Source organism: Tursiops truncatus, chromosome 8, assembly GCF_011762595.2.
Source record: "Tursiops truncatus isolate mTurTru1 chromosome 8, mTurTru1.mat.Y, whole genome shotgun sequence".
Classification (NCBI taxonomy): domain Eukaryota; kingdom Metazoa; phylum Chordata; class Mammalia; order Artiodactyla; family Delphinidae; genus Tursiops; species Tursiops truncatus.
In genome coordinates this window covers 101,150,048-101,177,134 of record NC_047041.1, presented here as the reverse complement: position 1 = coordinate 101,177,134, position 27,087 = coordinate 101,150,048, and the positions used below count along the sequence as shown (strand labels likewise).

The 27,087-nt window shown below is 48.7% G+C and overlaps 2 protein-coding genes across 5 annotated transcripts; both read right to left on the bottom strand.

The window, feature by feature from the left end:
* Positions 1 to 65: 65 nt before the first annotated feature.
* Positions 66 to 4,657, bottom strand: TM7SF2 (transmembrane 7 superfamily member 2). Of its 4 annotated transcripts, none has more exons than XM_033861018.1 (10): positions 4,402 to 4,657; positions 3,789 to 4,049; positions 3,371 to 3,686; positions 3,043 to 3,237; positions 2,861 to 2,964; positions 1,536 to 1,655; positions 1,274 to 1,442; positions 987 to 1,067; positions 778 to 900; positions 66 to 458 (listed from the first exon to the last, which is right to left on the bottom strand). In XM_033861018.1, the coding sequence occupies exons 2-10, from the start codon at positions 3,948 to 3,950 to the stop codon at positions 298 to 300; spliced, it is 1,431 nt and encodes a 476-aa protein (XP_033716909.1). In that variant the 5' UTR covers positions 3,951 to 4,049; positions 4,402 to 4,657; the 3' UTR covers positions 66 to 297. The 4 variants fall into 4 exon arrangements, with proteins under 4 accessions (XP_033716909.1, XP_033716908.1, XP_033716910.1 ...); XM_033861017.1 differs by having other exon boundaries at positions 3,789 to 3,985; XM_033861019.1 differs by having other exon boundaries at positions 3,632 to 3,686; positions 3,789 to 3,985.
* A 125-nt stretch (positions 4,658 to 4,782) lies between these two features.
* Positions 4,783 to 27,055, bottom strand: VPS51 (VPS51 subunit of GARP complex). The gene is made up of 10 exons (XM_033861016.2): positions 26,743 to 27,055; positions 26,122 to 26,251; positions 8,659 to 8,805; positions 8,358 to 8,577; positions 7,538 to 8,255; positions 6,930 to 7,145; positions 6,512 to 6,730; positions 5,939 to 6,060; positions 5,760 to 5,847; positions 4,783 to 5,147 (listed from the first exon to the last, which is right to left on the bottom strand). Exons 1-10 carry the CDS (start codon positions 26,965 to 26,967, stop codon positions 4,887 to 4,889), a joined length of 2,346 nt encoding a protein of 781 aa, XP_033716907.1. The 5' UTR covers positions 26,968 to 27,055; the 3' UTR covers positions 4,783 to 4,886.
* Positions 27,056 to 27,087: the final 32 nt, after the last annotated feature.

Here is a 27,087-nt window from a genome sequence, read left to right as displayed (position 1 = left end):
TCCCTGATCGGGGCTGACCCAGCCCGTTTTTAAGCAACCTGGCCCCAGAAAGGGAGAGAAGCAGCACCAGGCATTCCAGATGTTTATCCAAGGAGGAAGAGCAGCCCCTCCACTCCATTTTGTCTTCGTTTTCCCCTTTTGCTCCAACCACCTATCAGGCTGTTCACCCCTGCCTGTCGGAGCTCAGAGCAGGGTAGGGTGCAGGCCCTTGAGTGCCAGGTGAGTCCAGGCTCCTGGTGCTGGGTGTGCTGGCAGCTGGGTGGGCACGTGGCCCGACCTGGGACACGTGGAGCTGCTTCAGTAGATGTAGGGCACGATTCGGTAGGGCACACGCCGGCAGTATGCGTGCCAGGCCAGGCCATACTTCCGCAGACACTGCTGCTCATCCCGGGCCTCACGGTGTACCAACAGCGCAGTGAAGTAAAGGAGGTAGAAGTAGGGCAACAGGTGGGACACCCCTGTGGGGAAAGGGGTCTCTGTGACCACTCAGCCAGCCCTCCGGTTCACAAAGGTTTCCACAGCTGATGGCTCACGGGGCCCTCAGGGCTCCATGGTGAAAGGTCCATGGTCTGCAGGGAGTGCTGGCGTGCTAGGCTGTCACAGAGGTCTGGCCCAGCCACACCCTGAGTCCATCCCCAGCTCCCTGACTACTCCCCCCACTGGGGTGCAGCCCTGTTCTCCATTCCACACCCAGACTGGGCATCCTGTGCTCACCACTCCACCTCTGCCCCTCACACACTTAACGGCCCCTGCCGTGCGCCAACCCAAACCACTCACCGCAGGGCAAGGACCAGGCCAGAGCCATGATGAGGTCTCCAAGGTAGTTGGGATGGCGGACCATACCCCACCACCCAGACACCAGCAGCCGTCGCCCTGTGGCTGTAGAGATGGTCTCAAGGTCTGGGGAAAGACGTAGTGGGATGGGGGACCCCCTGGAAGTCCAGCTGCCCAACCTCACTTCATGGCACCCCAGAAACCCAGCTCACCAGCCACTCTGGGATCAGAAGGATTCTTCCGGAAGGTGTTTTTCTGAGAATTGGCTCCACGGAAGATGTAGTAACCAACAGCTGGGAGAAAGTGTGAGCAGGCAGTCAGGGGCCTTCTCTCTGACCCTGACCAACTACCCACAGCCTGGACTCAGTCTGCCAGGAGAGCCAGGACCCAGCCCTTGGCTTTAAAGAAGGGTGTGAGGCTTAGCACCTACCTAGTGGGTGCTGAATAAATAGTGAACGAATGAAAGGGGGAGGGAGAGCGCTGCCCCTTCCTGACTGACCATTGATGAGGCAGATGACCGAGGCCAGGGGCAACCCCAGGGGCTCTGGGTGGTACAGCAGGAACTGGGCCTGCAGGCTGTAGGTGAAGGGTACCCAGGCGAGGTCCCCAAAGGCCAGCATGAAGCCAAACCCGTCATGTATGATGTCCATGGTGGTGAGGACCGCCTCCTGCAGGGACAGGACCCAGACACACTGGCTCAGTCCCCACGAGGTCCTCTCGTGGGAGGCACCCTCTCCCTCCCTAGCCCAGTCCTGCCTCACCTCGTGCCAAAGGGCATCACCCACATATAGTAGCTGGAAGCCATTGACCAGCCACATGGCCAGTGAGGGACTCCCCCGAAGTTCTGCTTCCTGCATCAGCAAGGCCAGGTTGATGAGGACCTGGGGGTTACACAGAGGGTGAGACAGGGCAGTCTGTTCCCAGTCCATCTCCACAGAGGTGGCAGCGCCTGGGAAGGCAGTGGCCAGCCTGTCCCCTTCTCTCAGCTTTCCGTCACTAACTCTCCAGGCCTTTGCTGAGTGGCTCCGGCCCCTGTACCCAGGGGCAGAGAAACCGCACTGGACCACCTCCGGCCTGTTTTCTCTTGCCGTGTCCTGCAGTGTTCCCTTTGGGAGAGCGTTGTAGGGAGCGACTGCATACTTCAGGCTTGAGAGTTAAAACAGACCCGGTTTTGAATCTCAGCTTTGCCACCTGTGCAAGCTGCTTACCCTCTCTAAAGCGTATTTTCCCCACCTCCATGTAGAAAAGGCAGATAATCATGGACCATAATGTGTGTGAAGCACTAAGCACCTAGTAAGTGCTCGATAATGATCAGCTGGCAGCCAGCCTGTACTGAGCACCCCCATTCTGGTAGCACTGGGCTTGAGGCTGCCAATCAGGTTACCACCTCTAATCCTCACAGTAATCTTGGGAGGAAGCTCTTACTTTATCCCATTTCACACATGAGGAAACAGCCTTGAAGACCAGATCTGTGACGGGCGCCAGCACTCCTCCCGTCTCTGGATGAGGTAGTTTCCAAGGTGACAGGGACCTTGCCCAAGAAACCCTCCAGGAAATCTTGACCAGTCCAGTATGGGTGATTATAACCAAAAAAACACAGCTGGCCTGTTTTCAAGGCTACCAGTGACAGACAGGTTGCTAAACCCAGTGACCAGTTTGAAGTTCTGCACCGCTTTGGCCAGCAAGCAGCACAGGATCACTCTCTTCTCGAAACAGATTTTGCGCTTGATGGCTTTAGTTAAAATTGCACCTGCTCCCCCAACTCCCTCGCTGCTCTTTCTCCGTAGCACTTAGCATCCCCTGACATGCGATACGTATTCTACTTATTTTTTGTCTGTCTTTCCCCACTAGAATGCAGGCTTCATGAAGACAGAGATTTTTTTTCTTTCTTTCCTGTAACTTTTCTTGCTTTTGTCTCCCAGTACCTAGAGCAGTGCTTGGGCACATGTGGACTCAACAAATTATTTGTGGAATGAATGATTAATGATTTATGTCAGCACAATATTGGCCCTGCCCTGCCCAGGCACTGCTCACCCATCCCACCCCTCCTCCTGGCTGGAAGCCCACTTAGCCATGCCCAGCATACCCAGCCGATGAGGCCAGGCCGCAGTTCGCAGAAATATTTGAAGTCAAAGGAACAGATGCGCGGGTTGAGCTCCCGTCCCAGGAAAAAGTCGTAAATGGGATTGCCTGGAGAATAATGGAGGGTGAGGTGCACGCAAGCACCCCCATCTGCCTCCACCTACACCCTACTGGGGCTCCTCTCACCTGAGTTCCCCCCGGGTGCCAGGGCAGAGGCAGGGGCTACCAGAGCCTTCAGATAGAGAAGGAGGCTGAAGATGAAGGCGATGAGGGTGGCCGCAAAGGCCAAGGGCAGGAGCATTTCCGGGAGCGCGCTCAGGGGCAGCCCGGCTAACACTCCCAGGCCCACCAACAGGGCTGTCAGCACCAGGGCCTGGAAGCCTGAACCACAGCACACAGTGAGACCTGGGGATTGCACCCCTCCCCCTCCACCCCACCCCCCAATACACACACACACACACACACACACACACACACACACACACACAGCCTAAAGCCCAGGGAGGTCGCAGACCTTGTCCCGAGCCATTAGTCAGACACTTTAGCTTTCGGAGGGTCACCCCAGCCACTTCTCTGGTGCATAGAGTGGCAGCAATGCTGGGAGTGGAGGGAGGAGGGGTGTGGAGGGAGCCAGTGGAACCCCCTACGTCCTGGGCGTAAAAGAGGCACAAAATAGAAATTGGGGTCGCGGGCTCATCTCCACAGACCTCCCCACCGGGCCTGGGGCTCCAACCCCATCCCCACAACTCCGCGCAAGGACCCAGCCCCCAAGCACCGTTAATGGGGTAGCTCAGTCGACTCTTGTCCTTCAGTTCCTGCCCCTCGGCCACCTGTGGGCACAAAAGGGCGCTAAGGGTTGAGACCGTCTTTCTTCTCGCCGAGCCCCCTCTCTCCGCCCGCCTCCCCCGCGCGTCCGCGAGCCGAGTCCGCACCTTGCGCGCCGGCAAGAGGTAGAGCGTCGCCTGCAGGCCGAGCCAGGTGAGACACAGCAACAGCGCCCAAGGGCTCCACAGCTCCTCGAGTTCCGGCAGGTAAGGGGGTGGGCCCAGGAGGCGCGCCGGGCCCGAGCGGGCTACCAGTAGCAGGTGGAACATGGTGGCGGGGAGCAGCAGCAGCAGTGCCGCAGCGCCTGGGGAAGGGGGCAGCCGCGTCGGGCGTCCACTCTCCAACTCTCCCGGACCCCCACAGGCGCCCTGTCATAGCCAGGGCCCCATCAGCATTCCCATCGCCGCCTTCCACACCCCGTTCTCAGCGCTCGGCCCCCTTCTATGACTACTGTCTTGGTCCCCTCGAGGGTCCTGCTCGCGTTCCCCCTAGTCCGCCCGGTCCTCCATGCCACAGATCCCCTACTCTGCAGCCGCCAGAACTGGCTCCTCCTCAGCCCCCTCTCCAGACGCTTCCCCGCACACTCCTAGATCCTGACTCCCGATACCCCTCAAAGCCTTTCATCCTCAGACCCTGCCCCCATCCCCGCTCATAGCTCAACCCTCCAGTTCTCCCTCACATAGCTCTGGCCCCAAATACCCCCTCTTTCTGCCCCATTACCCAGGGGTCCTCCGAATTCCAGCTCAGCCCGGGAGCCCTGAGGGACCATGGTATCCTCCGCTCCGCCGGGGGTTGGGGGCTCTCAAAAATCCGTCAAGAAAACACAGCCCACCCCATCCCCCAGGAGATGGGCTCGGTGACACGGAGGACCCAGCCCAGCTGGGCTTGCACCTGTCTCTGCACGGAGCACAGACAGCGACCGCTTTTGTCCCGAGGTCTTTAAATGGACCCGCCCCCGGCCCATCCTGGGCCCAGCAGGTCAGCCAATCGTCTCTCAGGGGCGAGACCAACAGGACCGCCTCCAAAGCCGCCTCTGTAGTCTCAGGCTCACAGCTCCACCTCCCTCCCCCCACAAGCCCCGCCCATGCAGGCGACAGGGAGCAGGAGACAACACGTCTTTATTAGGCAGGCCCCGAGGGGAAGGGCCACCAGGGCGGGCCACCAGGTCGGGCCACCAGGGGATGAATGGATTGGTGTGACCGGGCCTAGCCACGCTCACAGATGACCTCGACGACACTGGGTTCCATGGGCACTGGGTCCGGGCAGCGCAGGGCAGCTGAGGCCACCACTTCGTCCAGCAGCAGGTGCACAAGCTCCTCATCAGCCACAAAGCGCCACAGGTAGAGCTGCAGGAAGTGGCAGTCCACCTGCACCTGCTGCAGCCCGAAGCGCCCGAAGGTGCGCAGCCGCACGCACTCCAGCAGTGTCTTCAGGCTGATTTTGATGATGCCAGTCAGCACCGACACCTGCACGTAGGGACACAGGGATGCAGACCCACTACAGCAGGTGTTGGGGAGGGGCACTAGATCCCCGAGGAAGGGCACCCACGTTCTGTGCAGGGGCCAAGGAGACGGCAAAATGCCAGTAGCTGTGATGGGGTGGAAAGTCCCAGGACCCAGGTAAGAGGGAGGGACCACACAAGGTTGGCCCCATCATCTGGAGGAGAGTGGACGGGGAGGGCCCAGCAACCTGAGGCAGAGATGGGGGTCAGCACTGATATGGGGAGGGGAAAAGCTTACTAAGTTGGAGGGAGAGTATCAGGTCCCTGAGCACGGGCTGGGTTGGGGCAGGGCCCATGGTGTGACTAGGAATCCCTGGGGAGGACCCAGGGCTATGGTGGGGATAAGGACGAGGGCCAAGAGGTATACTAGATTATCACCCAGACGTGGGCAGAGGGCTATGAGATGGTGATGGCGGGGCTCTGGATGACCACTCACTCCTAGAAACATCTCTCAGAAACAGAGACGGGGTGGGGGGCGGGGAATCAGAGTCCTAGGGCTCCCTGGGCCAGTGCGGGGCTGCTTCAGCCAACCTTCCCAAGGGGCCCTGGGAAGGCAGGGTCACTATGGACTTCAGACCTTATTGAACTCCACAGGACTGAACACGTCAATACGCTCAGAGAACAGCTTCTGGATGTTGCTCAAGAGGTTGGTGTCCATTGGGGCACTGAATGGGAGGAGACAAGCAATCAGAGCCCACCCCTGCACCCCGGTCCTCCTTTCTCCATCCTCCCTGCGCCTACCCTGACCAGCCAGACCTGGGTGTGTAGCTGGGTGCATAACGGCCCTGCTGCCGAGAGCTGCTGTAAACGGAGAAGGTCCTCTTGCTAGAGTCGCTGCTCTGGGCCTTGCGAACACCCTCCTCATACAGGAGCCCCACCTGGTGGTGGAAGGAGGAACTGCAAGGAGGCCAGGGCACGGGGAACATGCAGCCCACCAGGTGCCTTGGGCAAGGGCCAAGGATGCCCTAAGTTACACACTCATTTGTTGTAAGAATCACAACCGTTATAAAAACCACAGGGTAGTTAGGGCCTGTACCTAGTTGGTACCCAGTCACTATTTACAGAACCAGTGGAGTGGGGCAAGAGTGGAACATAAGAGTTGGTACTGAGGCCAAATCTTCAGGGCCAACCCTGACCTGATTTCCTGGGTGACTCTGGGCCTCAGCTTCCTCCTCCTAGCTGAAATGCGGGTGATGAGGCCACCATGGCTGAGGAGGAAGGCCGTAGATGCAGGCACTGCCTGGCCCCTCCTGTCATGATCCTCAGAGGCCTGTTCCCCCAGCACCCCCAGCCCACGTCAGAGTTCCCCTGGCCAGCCCAGGGCAGCACCTGCACGTCGATAGCTGTCGTGTCCTCCACCACCCGCTTCATGACAGCACGCACGTTCCGAGGCTCCAGGGTACTGAGCCAGTCCCGCGTCTCCACACTCTTGCGCAGCATCTGCGATATGACCAGGCCCTGCACCTTCACATAGTGGGTTAGCAGCCGCCGTGCCGTCTCCCTGGCCTCCGCACACAGTGTGCTCACGGGTGTCACTGGAGACTGGTCCTGAGCCAGGGATGCAGAGGACAGACAGGCAGTGGGTACTGGGGGCAGCTCTGCAGCCACTGGCCACCAGGAGCTGGGCACAGGCTGGGCAAGGGGCAGGCTGAGTTGGGCACAGGCAGCCCTGACCATGAGGGCACTGCCCAGCCTCCTGTGTTCCTAGCATCACCTCCCCCCACCCTGCTCTGAGCTAGCAGTTCACCTGCACCAGAAACTGTTCGTCGGTGAGGGTGAGGATGTAGGAGATGGTGGCGGTCTCGTAGTCCAGGCAGAGGCGGGAAAGCAGCAGGAGCAGGGCAGGCGGCGTGGCGCCCCCCTTCTCCCCGGGGCTCTCACAGAAGTTCTGAGCTGTCTGGCACATGGAGCGGATGAAGCCCACGATGAGGCTCTCACGGACACCCTGGCTGCAGAACTCGCCCTGTGAGGAGGAGCGCCCCAGATACACAGCAGGTCCAACCTTCCAGGCAGAGGCTGCTAGTGACCTTCTACTGGGACTCGAAGTGCCCTGGCCTCTCTCCAAGGGACAGTTTCACCCCGCATTCCAGAACCCCAGAGCAGCTCCCCTGCTGTGGGAAGGGAGTGCAGGGGGGCAAAGCCAGCACTGGGGACCCTGCTTGCAGATGCCCTCAGAGCCTGCCCCACCCCTCCAGGCTATGCCAGCCTTTCTCAAGGCAGCCTGAAACCACATCCAGACTGCCTGGGGCGAGGACTGTGTGCCCTGGTAGCTGCCAACCTGCATGCAAGATAAACGAAAGAATGCCCTGAAAAGGAAGCAAAAAAAGAAAAAGGATGCCCAGGGGAAGATCGTACCCGGAAGTAGGGCTTGTTGGAGAAAGACACCTCCTTGGCAGTGAAGAGGTGCACAGAGGCCAGCGAGGCCTTAATGTGGCTCAGGGTGGAGCTGGCCACGTTGGCCAGCAGCTCGGCCAGGCCGGGGCCTTCCTTCCCAGCAACTCGAGGGGCGGCCAGCGCCTGCCGCACGTCCGTCAGGCAGCCCAGGAAGGCCGACTGCAGGCCCTGCAGGTGCTGGCCCAGGCGCTCGCGGGCCACTCGCTCCACGATCTCTGTGGCGGCCTCTGCCAGCCCGGCAGCGGCCAGCAGGGCCCCGGGCGCCCGCAGGCGCCGGTGGAAGCGGTCCAGCGCCCTAACGAGAAGGGAGTTGTCACTGCCACCCTGCTCCTGAGCCAGCCGCCGCTCCACCAGCGCAAAGTAGCGGCTGCCCAGCTCCCGCGCAAAGGCTGCCAGCTTCTCGGCACCCGCCGGGCCCTGGGCCGCAAACAGCTCCTGGTAGGCCGCCGCCACCTGGCAGAGGCCCCCGACGAAGCCGCTGCCGCCGCGGTCAGTGAATTCTAACACGTCGGGGGCCGGAGGGGAGGGCCCCAGCTCCGCCTCCAGGCTCCTCAGCTCCTCCTCCAGCCGCGCTCGGCCGTGAGCCAGGAACTCCTCGCACAGCTCCTCCGCAGGCTCGCCCAGGGCCAGCAGCAGCTCCACGCACTCGGCTTGCTCAGGGGCGCCAGAGCCACCCTCCCTGCGGGAAGGGAGAGGGAGGTGAAGGGCAAGAAGACAGAATTCGGGGCGGGGGCAGACCCAGGAGACCAGCGGGTGTGGCATGAGGGCCCAGAGCCCACACCTGAAGCGCTGCCGTAGCTGCTGGGCCAGGCGGGCCGTGATGACCTGGCAGTCGTCCTGGATGGCGCGGAATGAGGGCAGGTGCTGGTACTGCTGCAGCACGGCCCGCGCGCGGCCTTGGTAGCGCACCGCCTGCCCGTAGGCGCCCAGCTCCACGCACTTGGTGAGGCGCGAGGGCAGCTCGAAGAGGAACTGCAGCTTTCGTAGCAGCGCGTGGACCCCTGGGGGACAGGGGGAGGTGGTGTTAGCCCCAACTCCCTGGGAGTGGCCCACTTTAGCACCAGCTCTGGGGCGGGCCGCACCTGCCAGCTTGGTGATGCGCTCGTGGCGGTCCTGCAGCGTGGCGCTGATGCGCGCGCTGAAGTCCGTGATCACTGCCATGTTGGTGGCCAACCGGTCCATCTCATCCTCCATCTTCCGGAAATCGTTCTTCATCTTCCGGATAGTGTCTAGGAGGACAAGGGCGCAAGAGGGGGAAAGGCAGATGACTAGGGCCACAGGCAGAACACTCAGCTTGAGAGGTAGTCCAAATGCCCTCACACACACCCGCCCCCTTCCCAAACGCGCCTGAGCTCACTCCTCGAGGGTCACATTGATGATTAGGTGCTTGAAAAGGAGGACTGCAGTGGTGCTTGGTCACTATAAATGGGGGTGAGGTGTCATTAGTCAGTGCAAAGGACGTTTTCTGAACACCCCGTGTGTGCCCCTAGCCCCAGTGCAGTGGCGAGATGCCCATGAAGCCGCAGTCCTTGATCTCAGAAGATGCCCAGATCCAAAGGAGGGCCCAGGGCACTTGGCAGGGACCTGTCTGCTCGTTCCCAAGGGCATCCTCCATGCCCAGCACCCTGCCTGCCATGGGACAGACAGTAAATACTAGTTCAGTCTTACCTCTTTCCCAGAATTCCCTAACCCTTTCACTCTGCCTTCTAGAACATGGTTGACCTTCCCTGAAGGGTTCTTTCCCTTTGGTCCTGACAGAAACCTGCCTAAGGAGGCTGTTCTTCCTTTCAACCCAGATGCCTCAGGGCCTGGCCCCTTAACACTTCTAGATAGCTTCTACTCCTCCTCTCTTTGAGACCCCAGCTTCTTTGAAGACCATGACATCAAACTACACCCCTTCTTGTTGCCATCCCTACTGTCCTCTTTGCCATGCCCCTCAGTTCCAGATCACGGCCACACCTCCTCGTGGACATCAGCATACACAAGGATGAGCCTTTGGACATTCTTGACTCTCCGTTTGCTGACCTCCTCAACTCCATCCATTCTTGCATCTGCCTCATCTGTGCCACACTCTCCCTGCCCTTGCTAAGAACTGCATCCTCTAAAACCTTAGCTTCAAGCCTCACAACCTTCTGATCATTCACCCTGTTGACCCCGCCCTAACAATCCTTTGGCCTTTTCAGTAACTCCAGACCCAGCGGCCCTACCACTTGGTCACTGTTTGTAATACCTCTCATGGCTGCACTTCCTTCCTCACTCCTCTTAGAATCTGTGGTCCTCCACGAGCATCAGCACCCATTTGCAAGCCCCCTTGCATCTCTTGCCCCCTGGCCCCCGTTATTTGTCGGCAGAACCCTACCACAGGTTAAGCCCAATTACCAACCCACTCCCTAAGAATGACAGCTGAAAATGAGCCACAAAATCATACCAACTGGCCTCCCTTTCAAGTTAGGACTTTAAGTCCCAAAGCAGCACTGCACACTGGTCAGCTGTCCTTCCAAACCTTCTAGTGAGTCTTGTGTTTCCATTTTCCAAAATAACATTTTGTCCTCAGTTCTCAAAACGCCAGTACATGCCCCCAACTCTCAAATGGTGACCTTGATTCACACTTCACAGAGAAAATACAAGCAAACATCAACTCCTTCCAAACCTGCAGAGTGAGTAGATCCCTGAGGGAGTCTCATCCTGTCCCACGGCTGTGATGACTTGGACATTTCTGCCTCCAGTCCTGACCAAAGCCCTGCCTAACAACTTACTTAATATCCTGATGTGGATGGCAAACAGGCACCTCAAATATATGTTGAAAACAGAATTTTTAAAAAATTTTTGAATTTTATTTTATTTATTTTTATACAGCAGGTTCTTATTAGTTATCTATTTTATACATATTAGTGTATACATGTCAATCCCAATCTCCCAGTTCATCCCACCACCACCCCTCCCCACCACTTTCCCACCTTGGTGTCCATACGCAAAACAGAATTCTTGACTTTCCCCAAACCTGTTCCTCCACTAACCTTTTCCATTTTGGCTCCTGTTCATTTATTTCTTTACTTGTTTTTTTTAATTAATTAATTTTATTAATTTATTTTTGGCTGCGTTGGGTTGGGTCTTCGTTGCTGCACGCGGGCTTTTCTCTAGTTGCGGCGAGCGGGGGTCACTCTTGGTTGCGGTGCGCAGGCCTCTCATTGCGGTGGCTTCTCTTGTTGCGAAGCACAGGCTCCAGGCTCAGTAGTTGTGGCACACGGGCTCAGTAGTTGTGGCTCACAGGCTCTAGAGCTCAGGCTCAGTAGTTGTGGCTTGTGGTCTTAGTTGCTCCGTGGCATGTGGGATCTTCCCGGACCAGGGCTCGAACCCGTGTCCCCTGCATTGGCAGGCGGATTCTTAACCACTGTGCCACCAGGGAAGCCCTCCTGGCCATTTCTTAAGAGTCATCTTTGATTCTTATCTCTCCTTCACCTTACATTCAGTCCACCGGCAAGTTGCATAAGGTTTACCTCCAACATTTTCTTTCCAAGCCACCATCATCTCTTGTCCAACTACTACTAACATTTCCCAACTAATTTCCCTAATTCCACTCTGGAACTCACCATCAATATGCATAAATGAAAGCAATGAGGATGAAGCAGAAACATATCTATTATAGGAGACTTTAATCCACTTCTGTCAATCCGTGACAGACCAAAAGGATAAAAACCAAATGAAGCTACAGAAGTCCTAAATAATATCATTAATATGGAAGACCTATTTGATTTTTATTCTTTTCAAGATTCCATAAAATACACCAAAACCTTACCACATATTAGGTCATACAAAAAATCTCAATAAATTTACAGAAGAAAAGAAACTAAATGGTACAGAAAGCATTCCCTGATCACAATGCAATGAAATTAGAGATTAATAACAAAACTAGAAAATAAAGAGATCCCATTATTTAGAGAAAACCTCATTATTATCAACTACTGGATCAAAAAGGAAATCAAAGCTGAAATTTCTGTATATGTAAAAAATAACAACAATCAAAACACTATAAGAACCTATAGGATATAGCTGAAGCAATGTTCTCAGGAAAGCAGTCCTAAATTCTTATAGTACTAATTAGAATAAACATTCAACTCAAGAAGTTAGAAAAAGCACTACAAAAGAAACCAGAAAAAGAAAGCAGAAAAATAAAAAAGAAAGCAGGAATTAATAAAGCTAAAAGCAGAAATTAATTTATTTTTTTAAATGGGAGAACTAATAAATAGATCAAAGGTCAGGGTCACTGAAAAAAAATGAAAAACAAAATATATAAAATGTGAGCTACCCTAATCTTTAAATGGGGAAAAAAACATACACAAAGTAAGAAATAAGGGGAGAAACAATCACAAATACACAGATATTTAAAAAATCACAAGATACAACTTAGCTCAATTCTGTGTAAAGAAATTGAAAACCTAGATGAAATGGATAATTTGCTACAAAAAAACAGAATTTACTAAATGGATTCCAGAAGAGCAAGAATACATGAACAGAGAGAACTGAGAATGTTGTCAAAGAAAGATTCTCCAGGACTTCCCTGGTGTTGCAGTGGTTAAGAATCTGCCTGCCAATGCAGGGGAAACGGGTTCGAGCCCTGGTCTGGAAAGATCCCAGATGCCATGGAGCAACTAAGCCTGTGCGCCACAGCTACTGAGCCTGTGCTCTAGAACCGCGAGCCACAACTACTGAGGCCACATGCTGCAACTACTGAAGCCCGCACGCGTAGAGCCCATGCTCTGCAACAAGAGAAGCCACCGCAATGAGAAGCCTGTGCACCGCAACAGAGTAGCCCCCGCTCACCACAACTAGAGAAAGCCCGCGTGCAGCAATGAAGACCCAATGCAGCCAAAAATTTAAAAATTAAAAAAAAAAAAGAAAGATTCTCCTTCCCCCCCCCACAAAGGTGCCAGAGGATGTCATGGGGGTGCTGCCATAGCTCTGAAGGACAGCTCATTCCAAAGCTCTGTGTGAGAAGTACTCAAGCAGAGAAAATTAGAAAAGCGTTCACATTAACTTTGTGGAAGAAACATAACACTGATACAAAAATGTGACAAAAATAGCTCAAAAATGCAAGTGACACGTTCATATCTTATGAATTGAGATGCATAGATACATTAATTAAATTAATTAAATAAATGGAGATACACATATAAATTAACAAACAGAATCCAGCAATGTATTAAAAGAGTAATTGACAAATATGTCCAAATGGTTTTTATTTCAGGAATGCAAGGACGGCTCAATATGAGAGGATCTGGATAATAATTCACCATATTAAGAGATGAAAGAAAGACGATTCAACGGCTATTCTTGATTTTTTAAAAAAAACTCTCAATAAAATATGAACAGCTGAATATTTCCCTAACCTCCAAACACCAGCATCATGTTTAATGAGGCAATGCTAGAAGCAATTCCCATTAAAATCAGAAACATGGCAAGGAGGTTCATGATCACCACTGCTGTCTGACATTGTTCTGGGGTACTAGCCAACACAATTAGACTCAGGTAATATATTACAGAGATACAAAAATTGTAAAGGAGGTAAAATTATCACTATTTGCAGATGATATAATTGCATAAATTGAAAACTCTAAAAAACAAATCACTGAAAATACTACTACAAACAATAAGAGATTAGTAAGGTGACTGAACATGAAATTAATATAAAAAACCTATAGAATTAAGCAACAATATTCACACATAGTAATAAGAAGATACAGTAGAAAATGACCCATTTTAAATAGTAATTTTAAAAGATCAAAATATCTAGAAATAAATTTAAGAAATGTTCAACATTTACATAAAGAAACCTTTATAAGCTGAGGAACATACTAGAAGGCCTGAAGAAGTGTGAAGACATACCACATTCTTGGACAGGAAGCCCCAAAACCTAAGATGTTAATTCTCCCTAGAAATTTAACTTGATCCAGTAAAATTTTAAGAGACCCCCCTCCTTTTTTTTAAAAAGTATAATTTGATGAACAGGTGGAAAAATAAGAAGGGGGAACTAAAATTTGGAAGTGAAAAAGAGTAAGAAGGAACTAGCCTTACTAGAATTTAAAACGTGCAGTTTTATAGCTACAGTAACTTAAAGTGTGTGGCACTGGTACATGGACAATTAGAGATAAATTGAACAAAACAGAAGGTTTTTCAAAAATCTAGAAACATAAAGAAATTTACTATTATGATAAAGGTAACATTTCAAGTCAGTGGGGAAAAGATGAATTATTAAATAGTGTTGGGACAACTGGAAAGCCATTTAAAATAAAAATATAGTTGGGGGCTTCCCTGGTGGCGCAGTGGTTGACAGTCCACCTGCCGATGCAGGGGACATGGGTTCGTGCCCCAGTCCGGGAGGATCCCACATGCCGCGGAGCGGCTGGGCCCGTGAGCCATGGCCGCTGGGCCTGTGCGTCCAGAGCCTGTGCTCCGCAACGGGAGAGGCCACAACAGTGAGAGGCCTGCGTACCGCAAAAAAAAAAAAAAAAAAAAAAAAATATATATATATATATATAGTTGGACTCAGACCTCACACCTTCTATATACACACAGAGCAGAGGGATCAAAGTTTAAATGTGATTTTAAAATGTAATCACAAAAGTACATGAAGAAAGTCAGGGAGAATTTTAAAATAATATTAGGAATGGAAAAGGTCTTGCTTAGAAACACCTCAAACTCAGAAGTTATCAAAGAAGAGATTAATAAAATTGTTTGATCAACAAAAACCACCATGAGCTAAATCAAAACGAACTTTAAAAGAACTGCAAATCATACCATACAGGGCTACTTTTCCCTAATATGTGAAGAACTCTTACAAATCATTATGAAAAAGAACAATTCAGGAGTTCCTGAATTGTTCCCAATGCAGCATTGGTTCCCAATGCAGCCAAAAAAACAAAACAAAAAAACCAACTGAATAAAACCAGAGCAAAGGCAAAAGATGGAAGCTCAGGTACCAGAAGGCTCACGGGCTGACGATCATGAAGAGGCTTGGAAGTTCATGAGGCGTTTCGTCTTCCCCCAGTGAATTCTTGTTTTTGCTTACAAACCATTTAACCTATGACACAACCTCCTTCCAGGGCTGTCAAATGCTACCATCAGAGGAGCCGATTCGTTTTGGAGTGGGTGTTTGGGACCGTGACATTTAGGTACTATATCAGAAAGGAAACTTGAATCTGACTTTCAAAGGGAAAAAAAAAATCCAAAAACTAAGTTGTCATTAAAACAGAAAAAAAGAAAACCTAGTACTGGTGGCATTGCTGTTGAATGCACAGCCACAGAGCCATTTAAATGGAAATAAAAGTTGCACCACGGCAAAACAAAAAACCATCCACACCACTGAGTAATAAAGACTACACTGTACATCCCCGAACTCTTTCAGGCTTGCTAAGATAAGTAGTTTGCAACTAGAGCAAACTCTCCTTGGGAGGAGTGGGTGGTAATTGGTAGGAGGCTGGAGGGGGCCTTGTTGGTCATGCTGTTGATTGACCGGGGTGCTGACTGCACAGAGGTGTTCCATTTGTGAAATTCCAGGAGATGACCACTATGACCTGTGCACTTTTCTGTTAATCTTCAGTAAAGTTTACCATTAAAGATTGTTTTGTCTTTACCGGGGGAAAGGAATGGGAAGAGGCTTTTCACTATACAACCTTTGGGACCTTTCCAATTTTGGAACAGATAAATGCATTATTACATAAACAAATTCAGTGTCTAGGCCAAAGGTTGGCAAACTATATACCCTGCGGGTCAAACCTGGCTTGATAGCGGTTTGGCTTTTTGATTTTCAACTGGGCTATAATGGACATAGCATAAAATTCAGTGGTTCTTAGTATATTTATTATATGCACAAGATGGCACAACCAACATTACTATCCAATTCTTTATTTCATCACCCCAGAAAGAAACCTTGTATCCCTTAGCAGTCACTCCCTATTTCACTCTCACCTCCGTCCCTGGCAACCATTCATCTATTTTCTGTCTCCATGGATTTACCTATTCTGTACATTTAAAATAAATGGAATTAGGGAGTTCCCTGGTGGTCCAGTGGTAAAGGATCTGCCTTACAATGCAGGGGAGGTGGGTTCGATCCCTGGTCAGGGAACTAAGATCCCACATGCCGTGGGGCAACTAAGCCCATGTGCCACAAACTACAGAGCCCACGTGCTCTGGAGCCTGTGCGCCACAACTAGAGAAAACTCGCACACCACAACTAGAGAGAAGCCCACGCACCATAAGGAAGAGCCCACACGCCATAACGAAAAATTGTGCACGCCTCAACAAAAACCCCACGTGCCACAACTAAGACCCGACGAAGTCAAAAATAAATATAATAAATAAATAATAATACCAAAAAAAATAAATAAATGGAATTACATACACTATGTGGCCTTTTGTGTCTGGCTTCTTTCACTTAGCTTTTTTTTTATTTTTTTAACATCTTTATTGGGGTATAATTGCTTTACCATGGTGTGTTAGTTTCTGCTTTATAACAAAGTGAATCAGTTATACATATACATATGTTCCCATATCTCTTCCCTCTTAGCATGTTTTCAAGGCTCATCTAAGTTGTAGCATGTATTAGTACATCATACTTTTTCATGGCAGAATAATATTTCATTGTATGGAATAGGCCACACCTGTTTTCCATTCATCACTTGGTGGCCATTTGGGCTGCTTTCACTTTTTGGCTGTCATGAATAATGCTGCTATGAACAACTGTGTATGTGTTTTTGTAAACATATGTTTTCAATTCTCTTCGGTATATTCCTAGGAGTGGAACTGCTGGGCCTCATGATAACTCCATGCTTAGTCTTTTGAGGAATGGCCAAACTGTTTTCGGGTACACCATTTTGCATTCCCACCAGGAATGCAGAGGGTTCCAAATCCTCCACATCTTCACCAACATTTGTTTTATTCCGTTTTCTGGAAAACCTAGTGGGTGTGCAGTGGTTATCTCATTGTGATTTTGACTTGCATTTCCCTAATAACCAGTGACGTTGAGCACCTCTACATGTGCTCGTTGGTCATTTGTATATCTTCTTTGGAGAAATGTCTATTCAAATCTTTTGCCCATTTTTAAAAAAATTTATTTTATTTATTTATTTATTTTCGGCTGCATTGACTCTTCATTGCTGCGTGCAGGCTTTCTCTAGTTGCGGTGAGTGGGGACTACTCTTCGTTGTGGTGCACGGGCTTCTCACTGCGGTGGCTTCTCTTGTTGCGAAGCACAGGCTCTGGGCGTGTGGGCTTCAGTAGTTGTAGCATGTGGGCTCAGTAGTTGTGGCTCGCAGGCTCTAGAGCACAGGCTCGGTAGTTGTGGTGCACAGGCTTAGTTGCTCCGCAGCATGTGGGATCTCCCCGGACCAGGGCTTGAACCCATGTCCTCTGCACTGGCAGGCAGACTCTTAACAACTACGCCACCAGGGAAGCCCCTGCCCATTTTTAAACAGGGTTGTCTTTTTAGTGCTGACTTAATCAAAGTTCTTTACATATTCTGGATATTAGACCCTTATTAGCTATATGATTTGCAAATATTTTCTCCCATTCTGTGAGCTGTCCTTTCACTTTCTCTATAGTGTCCTTTGAAGCACAAGATTTTAATTTTGATTAAGTTCAATTTATCCAATTTTTTTCCTTTGATTACTTGTGCTTTTGGTGTCTATAAAGTAAAAACCCACTCCTGTGTGTCTCTACTCTCAACACTACTTCACACCTGACACCAGATGTGTGGGTTTTCCACTCATCAAGCAATTCTGTGACATCAGCTGGGCATCCTATGATTTAACTTAATTCTGACACCATCTACCAGGAGTTAGCGTCAGATCTCATAGGTTAAGGACTCAGTCCCACAAAACTATCCTCTCTCACTTTAGATTTCAATCACAAGTCCAGGTTGTCAGCTATGATTCTGACTGACTGGCTCTAAATTGGAGGTTCCCATGACCCCCTCCTCAGGTTCAATTAATTTGTTAGAGCAGCTCAGCAAACTCAGGAAAACAGTTTACTTACTAGATTACTGTTTTATTACAAAAGGAAACAACTCAGGAACAGCTAGATGGGAGAGATGTATAGGGCAAGGCATGTGGGAAGGGGTATAGTTTCCATTTCCTCTCTGGCCACGCCACTTTCCCAACACCTCCACATGGTTCACCAACCCATCCTTGTGGGTGCTTATGGAGACTTCACCACATAGACATAATTGATTAAACCATGAGCCATTGGTGACTGAATTCAATCCCCAGCCCCTCTCCCCTTCCTGGAGGCCTGGGGGGTAGGGCTGAAAGTTCCAACCCTCTAATCACATGGTTGGTTCTGCTGGCAACCTGCCCCCATCCGTGGGTTATCTAGGAGTTTTCCAAATATCACCTCATTAACATAAACTCAGGTGTGGTTGAAAAGGGCTTGTTATATAAATACCAAAAGACATCCATGTCACTTTATTTCACTAGAGCTATTTCAGGAACTGGAAACAAAACTAAATACTGTTAACAAGGCTCTTATATAGGGAATTACAAGGGGTTAGGAGCTATTCCAGGGGTGGTGCACAAAGACCAAATGTATATTTCTTATTATAAATCACAAATCACAGTGTCATATCTAACAAACTCTTGTCTAATCCAAGGACATGAAGACTTACACCCATGTTTTCTTCTAAGAGTGTTTAGTTTTAGCTGTTATATTTAGGTCTATGATCCATTTTGAGTCAATTTTTGTATAGCGTGTGAGGTAGGGATCCAATTTCAATCTTTTGATACGGCTATCCAGGTATCCCAACCATGTGTTGAAAAACCTAGTCTCCCTGTTGAGTAACTGTGGCATCCTTATAAAAAAAATTAACTGACCACAGATGTACAGGTTTATTTCTGGACTCAATTCTATTCAATTTACAGAAGCCTACAGGTTGTTATGTGGGGCCAGATATGGGTGAGAAAACGGCAGCCTTCACGAGGGCTCACGCCAGTAAGAACTGCCACTGCCAGTGTCCTTGTCCCTACAGTGAGCCAAAGCCGGCCCCCACCTTAGCAGGAGACCCTCCAATACTAGCGGGTGTCAAAGCACTGTTACCTGCCCTGGCCATATTCCAATTCCTGATCCACAAGTCTCTCTCCTGCAATAGAAAGGTTTTACACCATAAAGTCATCGACTGCCACCTCTTCACTCCCAGCCACAACTAATGGGACTAGAGGGCAAAATCTGACCTATCATCTAGCCACCTCACTGCCACTTGACATTAAAGAAATAAAGACACAGACACAGGAGAAGGCCATGTGGAGACAGAGGCAGAGGTTAGAGTGGTGCAACTGCAAGAAATGTTTTAAGTCAACCAGAACCTGGAAGAGGCATGAGAGAGTCTCCCCTAGAGCCTTTGAAGGGAGTGCAGCCCTGCTGACAACTTGATTTTGAGCTTCTGGCCTCCAGAACTATGAGACCATAATTTCTGTTATTTTCTTAAAATTTCTGTTATTTTAAGTCACCAAAATTGTGACAGTTTGTTATAGCAACCACAGGACACTCACACAAATACTAAGGATTTTTTTCCCCTGTAGGAAGTGAGTGGCAGGGGTTTTCATTAAATATGTTTTGAATATATAAACCTTGCCTCTATTTTCTTAAATGTAATATTGTGGATGTAATTTAGACTGTTTTCTTGACTCTGGATAAACTTTATAAACTTTTTGCAAAGATAATGATTTGCCAGTGACTGCAGATGTTGACAGAGCTGCTGGTTCCTACACCAAGTGGTCCCAGGTTACTAGATTTTCTTGAATTATTATTTCTCCTTTATGGCAGTATTTTTTTTTAGTCTATTTGTCTACTCTCTGATTGTCATGATTTTATTTTTCACTTGTTAAACAACAGTCTAACATAAAACTTATTCATTTAGGGATTTATTTATTATGCATAATGTTTGTCTTTTATAGAAATGCAGTTCCTTCTACAGGTACTAGAACAAAAAAATCTGAATTTTTAAAGTTATTTTTGGACTTGTTTTGCGTTTGAAACAAGGCATTAAACATTATGTCTTATCTATAAGATTTTGACCAAGTTATTTAGCATCTCATTACCTCAGTTTCCCTATCTGTAAAATGGAGATATAGTTAACTACTTCATAGATGTGTAAGAATTAAATTAATTAATATATGTAAGCAGTTCAATCAGTGTAGTTTTATATTAAACACTCAATAAATATTGTCTAGTATTAACCAGTTAAACTTGCTATTATATATAACTATTAATAAATTAGTTTTACTTGTAAAGATCTACTAATAATGAACTCAGTTTTTACTTATCTGCGAATGTCTTAATTTCTTTCTTTTTTTAAAAAATATTTATTTATTGTTAGTTAGTTGCACCGGGTCTTAGTTGCAGCATGTGGGCTCCTTAGTTGCGGCAGGTGGGCTCCTTAGTTGCGGTTCCAGGGCTCCTTTAGTTGCGGCTCACCAGCTCCTTTGTTGAGGCACGTGAGCTCCTTAGTTGTGGCATGCAAATTTAGTTGCGGCATGCATGTGGGATCTAGTTCCCTGACCAGGGATCGAACCCAGGCCCCCTGCATTGGGAGCACGGAGTCTTATCCACTGTGCCACCAAGGAAGTCCCTCTCTTTCTTTTTTACAGGATATTTTTACTGGGTATATAATTCTTTGTTGACATTTGTTTCATTCAGCACTTTGAAATGTGAATCCACTGCCTTCTGACCTCCATGGTTTCTGACCAGAAATCAGCTGTTAATCTTATTGAGTATCACTTGTATGTGATGAGCCACTTTTCTCTTGATGCTTTCAAGTTTCTCTCTCTTTTTTTTTTTAGCAGTTTCACTGTGATATGCCTAGGTGTGAATCTCCCTGCATTTATCCCACTTGGAGTTTGTTGTGCTTCTTGGATGTGTAGATTAATGTTTTTCAGTAAATTTGGGTAGGTTTGGGCCATTATTTCTTCATATATTCCTCTGCTACTTTCTCTCTCCTCTCACTCTTCCCATTATGCATATGTGGGTACACTTGGTGTCTCACATGTCTCTAAGGCTCTGTTCAATTTTCTTCATCCTTTTTTCTTTCTATTCCTCATACTGAATAATTTCAACTGACCTATCTTGAAGTTTGCTGATTCTTTCTCTGCTTGTTCAAATCTGTTATAGAGACCCTCTAGTGAATTTTTCATTTTCATTGTGGTATTTCATCATTTCTAGTTGGTTCTTTTGTTAAATAATTTCTTCTCTTTGATATTCTGTATTTGGTGAAACATTCTTATGCCTTCCTTTAGTTCTTTAGATACAGCTTCCTGTAGGTCTCTGAACATATTTAAAATAGTGGATTTAAATCTTTACGTAGTAAATTCAACTTCTGGGCTTCTTCAGGGACAGGTTCTACTGCTTTTTCTTGTGTATGGGTCCAACTTTCTACTTTATTTGCATGCCTCATCAATTTTTATTGAAAAAACAGACATGTTAGATAATATTGATATAACATGGCAACTCTAGAAATCAGATCCTCTCTCCTCCCCAGGGTTTGTTGTTGCTCCTTGTTGCTATTGTTTGTTTAATTATTTTTCAGAGTTACTAAACCTGTACTAATTTGTTTCTGAACCAACTCTGTAAAGTTTGTATTCTTTGCTGTGTATAGCCACTGAAACCTTTACTTGGTTAGCTTAGTGATTAGCTAATGACTGGACAAGGATCTCCTTAAATATCTAGTACTAATAAATCTCCTAGTATTTACTGAGGGGCTGTGTGTGTGTGTGTGTGTGTGTGTGTGTGTGTGTGTGTGTGTGTGTTGGGGCATACCTTAAACACTCAGCCAGGAGGTTTACAACTCTCACTTAACCTTCACTTCCTGCTTGCACTGAGCCTGAAGTAAGCCAGAAGTGAGAGCTTAGGATGTTCTCAGGTCTTTCTTTCTTTCCTTTTTTTTTTTAATACATTTATTTAATTAATTTATTTATTTATTTTTGGCTGTGTTGGGTCTTCATTGCTGCGCACAGGCCTTCTCTAGTTGCAGCGAGCGGGAGCTACTCTTTGTTGTGGTGTACGGGCTTCTCATTGCGGTGGCTTCTCTTTGTTGCTGAGCACAGGCTTCAGGATGTGCAGTAGCTGTGGCTCGCAGGCTCTAGGGCACAGGCTCAGTAGTTGGGGCACACGGGCTTAGCTGCTCTGCAGCATGTGGGATCTTCCCAGACCAGGGCTTGAACCCGTGTCCCCTGCACTGGCAGGTGGATTTTTTTTTAAATTAATTTATTTTATTTTATTTTTGGCTGCGTTGGGTCTTCGTTGCTGTATGCGGGCTTTTCTCTGGTTGTGGCGAGCGGGGGCTACTCTTCGTTGTAGTACACAGGCTTCTCATTGTGGTGGCTTTTCTCGTTGGGAGCATGGGCTCTAGGCATATGGGCTTCAGTAGTGGTGGCACATGGGCTCAGTAGTTGTGGCTCATGGGCTCTAGAGTGCAGGCTCAGTAGTTGTGGCACACAGGCTTAGTTGCTCTGTGGCATGTGGGATCTTCCTGGATCAGGGCTCGAACCTGTGACTCTTGCATTGGCAGGCAGATTCTTAACCACTGCGCCACCAGGGAAGTCTCTCAGGTCTTTCTAAGTATGTGTACTACTGTACACATTTGTGGCCTTCAAGATTCCTAATAATGTGTCAGAGCTTGTCAAAGCCCCTAGGGACATCTCATTCCTCAGCTTTTCCTTTTAAGCGTTTGGGTTGGTACTATTGTTTGCCCAAGTGTTATCTATCACTTCAGACAGACACACCATTTGCCTGTAATTGTTTTTGACAAACAACTCTGGTGAGAGACTTTTTTAAAACTTTTTTGGGGTACGCGGGCCTCTCACTGTTGCGGCCTCTCCCATTATGGAGCACAGGCTCCAACGCGCAGGCTCAGCGGCCATGGCTCACGGGCATAGCCGCTCTGCGGCATGTGGGATCTTCCCGGACCGGGGCACGAACCCGTGTCCCCTGCATCGGCAGGTGGACTCTCAACCACTGCGCCTCCAGGGAAGCCCTGGTGAGAGACTTTTAGCACTGGGTGACCTCCAGGTCAAGACAAACCTATGGGGTAGACTGTTTCAGGAAACCACCAGACAGGTTAAATAATGACAATTCTTTGGGCATGAGGCTTTGAAAGAACTCCAGCCTTGTTCTGCTCCCTCTAGTATTAGGGGTATGGGCTATTTTTCAAGGCTACTGCTAAGAGAAAACGGTGGGGCTAGGACAAGCTAAAATACCATAGGATTCATTATTTTTACCATGATTCAGCTCTTTTTCTTGAATAAATGCTCCTCTGATTGCTGCACACCTCTGGTTACTTTCCAGAGTTCTAAGAAAGCTTATTGTAACCATTCTGGCCAGTTCAGGGCTGCTTTCATGGAGGGGATATTTTCAAATGCACTTACTCCACTATTTTTGCTGACGTCACTCTGGATGCCAGGGCTGTTTTTGTAAATGAGTTTTGCTGGAATACAGCCATGCTCATTCATTTATACTGTCTGTAGTTGCTTTCATGATAATGGCAGAGATAAGTAGTTGTGACAGAAACCAGATGGCCCACAAAGCCTAAAATATTTACTTTTTGGTCCTTTCAGAAAACCTAAAAAAGAAAAGAAAAGAAAAGAAAAACCTCACCACCCCTGTTGTATATCCTATGCAGTCAGACCCCGCTCCCTTCACCCCCACACTCTTGCTCTCCCTGCTCTGGTCGTAGAGTTTCCAGGGCCTTTGCACAAGTTGTTTCCTCAGCCTGGGCCACTCCGCCCCCAAATCCTCCCATCGTCAACTTTTCGTCATTCACCTTAACTGTGACCTCTTTAGAAAAGTCTTTCTCTGCCACTCTCTCTATATCAGTCCCAACCACCCACTCTCTAATATATTATCCTGTTTCATTTTCTACAGAGCTCTTGTTGAAGTGAACTGATCTTATTTTCTTTCTTCATTATCTGTCTCTTTCTCTAGAATGTACATTCTGTGACAGCTGAGAAACTGTCTTATTTACTGCTATATCCCTGGTGCCTAGAATAGTACTTGGCACACAGGCAAATATTTGACAAGCGATTGAATAAATGAATGAATAGGTTGAATTAATGTATATTCATACTGACACCACTCTCCCTCTATGACCACTCCTGTCTCCATCACAGGCTCACCCTCCTCCTCCCCATGGCCATCAAACGGAGGCGCTCCTCCAAGCTCTGTCCTGGGCTCTCTTCTTTTCTCAGGCTCTATCCCATTCTTAAGCAACCCTGCCCACACTTCCCTTTAAACTCTCCTCCTCTTCACAGCTGCCTCCAAGGCTTATTCCTCTAGCTCAGATCTCTCTTCTGAGCTCCAGAGCCACATATGCATCTGCCTTCTTGTTAGCTCCTTATGCACAGCTCCAAAACCTCAAAACCTAGCTCCCTTAGCCTCAAAGTTCTTTCAAAGAGTTATGAGTTCTCACCACTAGGTAAAGGTTCCCCACTTCTAGCAAGAGTCAGAAGGCCACTCCTTAGAGATACTCTGAGGAAAGAAGAGATGGATTGGACTAGACCCCCTCAAGCTTCCTTCCATACTGAGATGCTGTGATTATCTGACATGGATCTCTAGAGTTCTTATGATTAAGACCAAAATCCTTCTTATTTTGTCTACAAAGGCCTTCATGATCTGGCCCCACAGGCTCATCCAGGTTTATCTCATGCCTTGCTCCCCTTAAAAAAACAAAACAAAACAAAACCTAGCTCATTATGTTCCTTTTCCTACACCTGATCTTCTTGCAGTTTCTTGGGCACCACATCCACCATCCACTGTTCAAGTTGAAACTTAGGTCATTCTGTACACCCAAAGCTCCTCAACAGCATGTCCTGTCGATGTTGCCTCCTAACACTTCTCAATTCACTCATCACTGTCCATCCCCCCCATTATCATCCTGGTGTTAGCTCCCAGAATCTCTGGTCTGGACTGCTGAAATGGCCTCACTCCAGCCACCTCTCCAATCTATTCCTTTCAATGTAGCCAGGGACAAGAGGGATCTTTTCAAAACACACATCACATCACTCATTTGTCTAAACACTTTGATTAGCTAAGTACTCTTTAGATAAATGAAAAATTCCTTAATGTGTTCTGAAAGGTCTCTAGTTAAACTCTACCACACCTATCCACCTGACTGGCTCTGCCCACAGTCTGCTTTCCCTCCTGCTACAGTAGATGAGCTCTTGACCTCCTGTTAAGGCCAGCCTCTCCAATGTGCACTGCTCAATCCCCTCCCTCTTTCCTGAGGACTTTGCTTCTGCAGTTCTTCCCTCTCTTGCACCACTGATGAGCACTCCATGAGCTAATGTATTGGTCAAGCTTATCAATTCCATTTCTTGGAATGCCTTCTTCGTTATCTTCTAAGACAGCCATGGTCTGGGTCGTTCTCAAACATTCCCAAATGTTTGTTTCTTTGAGAAAGAAGATTTGTGAGATTTTCCTTCTTTTCATGACTTCTGAATGTTAGGATGCACCAGGCTTCAGTCCTCAGACCTCTTCTCTCTGTACACTCCCCCCAGGAGAGATCATCTTGTTCCATGTACCTCAAGTTCCAGCCTTCTCTGAATTCCAGATCCCTCAACTAACAAATTTTTAAGAATCTTGAGCCATTCTACTTTTCCACGGTTACCACCCTGGTCCATACAACCAGCATCTTGCCTGGACTGTTATAATAGCCTCCTAATGGGTGTCTCTGCCATCCTTGCCTCCCTATAGTCCACTCTCAACAAGTGGACAGAGGGATCCTTTTAAAACAACAGTCAGGTCACCCCATTCTTCTGTTCATCTCACTCAGAGGACAGACATTCCCATAGACTGCAGGTAGACCTGCAGGATCTGCCTCTAGGACTAAGTACATGTGGGTCCCAAAAATCTGAACAGTGCATTTCACCAACACAGGACAAAAGCTAGTGTGGATGATACTGAACATTGTCTAGTACCATCTTGAACAGAGAATAAAGGGGACAGAAGGGAAAAAAAACAACCTTTATATGATGTTTGTCCCTTAATGTCATACATTTTCTATCTCTGCTTCATTTAAAAAGAGAGAAAGGGAAAAGGGGAAAGGGGAAGGAAGGAAGGAAAGAAGGAGAGAGAGAAAGGAAGAAAAGAAAGAAAAAAAAAGAGAGAATGAAAGAGAGATAAGCCCATTCTCGAGAAAGACCTGAACCAGAAAAGAAAGCTACCACTAATGAGAGAAACTAACCATTACTTAGGCATGGTTAGTGTCAGAGATTAGTGACACAACCTTAGTGTCAGAGATTCTAAGTACTTCAGGTAAATTCATTTCTTTTTAAAATTTCATTTTGTCCTTTTCTCCCCTTTGGTCCTCAAAACAACCCTCTGAGAACAGTTATCACCTCAATAGTCATCAAACCACGAAAGCTCTGAGCGAGAAAGATGAGAGTGCATTAGTGTCAGGGCAGGACTAGAATCTGGGTCTGCTCTGTCTAAATCCTCTACTGGCTTCCCCAACATAGGAGAAACTGGGGGATGTGGGACTGTGAGGAGTGTGCCCCAGTAGGAATCACCTGTGGCTGAGATGAACTTGTTGTAGTTCTCATAGACCAGGGTCTGCATGTCGCTGTCTAGAGCCCGGATCTGCCGCACCATGTCCGTCTCACTGTCCATCAGCTGGGCCAGTGGGCACTCTCTTCGCAGCTGGAGGAAATTAGGTGGTTAGTATCCAGGACAAGGGGGCACTCATGTCCCCCAGCCTTGCCCCTAACTGGTAGGCTTTTGGTGCAAGAAAACCCTGATCCCACCCCTGCCAGGAATCTCAGACAAGGAACCTATAAGTGGCATAGCTCAGGAGTTACCAGGTCAGACCCTATTTGGGGTTTGTCGGCATTTGAAATACTCAGCTGCAGCCAAGGCCCAGTCCTACGCCTGTCAGCGCCTGGGCCACGCCCCCTATATCGGGTCTATCAGAACCTCAGCCCAGGAGACCTCAGACTTCGCACCATCTCAGGCCAGTCCAAGTCTGCCCACGACCCCTTATCTTCCAGCTCTGCCCCTATTGCCCGGCCCAGGGTCATCCTGCTTTTATGAACACCTCTTCCCTCGCCCCACCCTCCCCCCCGCAACAAAGTCGCAGGCGTGATGTGGGGTGCAATATATCGGGGGCCTGTTCCCCCTCCCGATACACACACCTTGTCCAGATACACTTCCGGGTCGAAGTGCGCCCCATTGAGATCTGTAGGGTCCAAGGGGTCCGGCCCCGCGGGGCGCCCCGCCGCCTCCACCTCCGAGAGGCCGTAGTAAAGCTTCAGCATCCCGTGCGCCTTCCGCCGACGCTCCGGAGCCTCCGCCTCGGGCCCCTCTGGGGAGTCCCCAGGTCCACAGCCCGGGCCACGTCCTGCGGTTGCCGCCGCCATGGCTCCAAGTGCAGCCCACAGGAGTGAAGCTGGGCAGGGGATAGGGAGGAGGTACTTCCGGGAGCCATAAAGTTGTTGTTGAAACAAGGCAGTCCTTCGGGTGAAACGTCCCCCTGCAGC

Excerpts from the sequence above, each read along its gene's own strand:
- VPS51 (XM_033861016.2), bottom strand. The coding sequence starts at position 26,967 with ATGGCGGCGGCAACCGCAGGACGTGGCCCGGGCTGTGGACCTGGGGAC. Across the intron at positions 8,806-26,121 it reads CAAGTTCATCTCAGCCACAG|ACACTATCCGGAAGATGAAG; the intron begins GTGATTCCTACT and ends TTGTCCTCCTAG. Across the intron at positions 5,148-5,759 it reads GTCCTGTGGAGTTCAATAAG|GTGTCGGTGCTGACTGGCAT; the intron begins GTCTGAAGTCCA and ends CCCTACGTGCAG.
- TM7SF2 (XM_033861017.1), bottom strand. The coding sequence starts at position 4,450 with ATGGTCCCTCAGGGCTCCCGGGCTGAGCTGGAATTCGGAGGACCCCTG. Across the intron at positions 3,986-4,401 it reads GGAATTCGGAGGACCCCTGG|GCGCTGCGGCACTGCTGCTG; the intron begins GTAATGGGGCAG and ends CCCCTTCCCCAG. Across the intron at positions 901-986 it reads TTCTGATCCCAGAGTGGCTG|ACCTTGAGACCATCTCTACA; the intron begins GTGAGCTGGGTT and ends GTCTTTCCCCAG.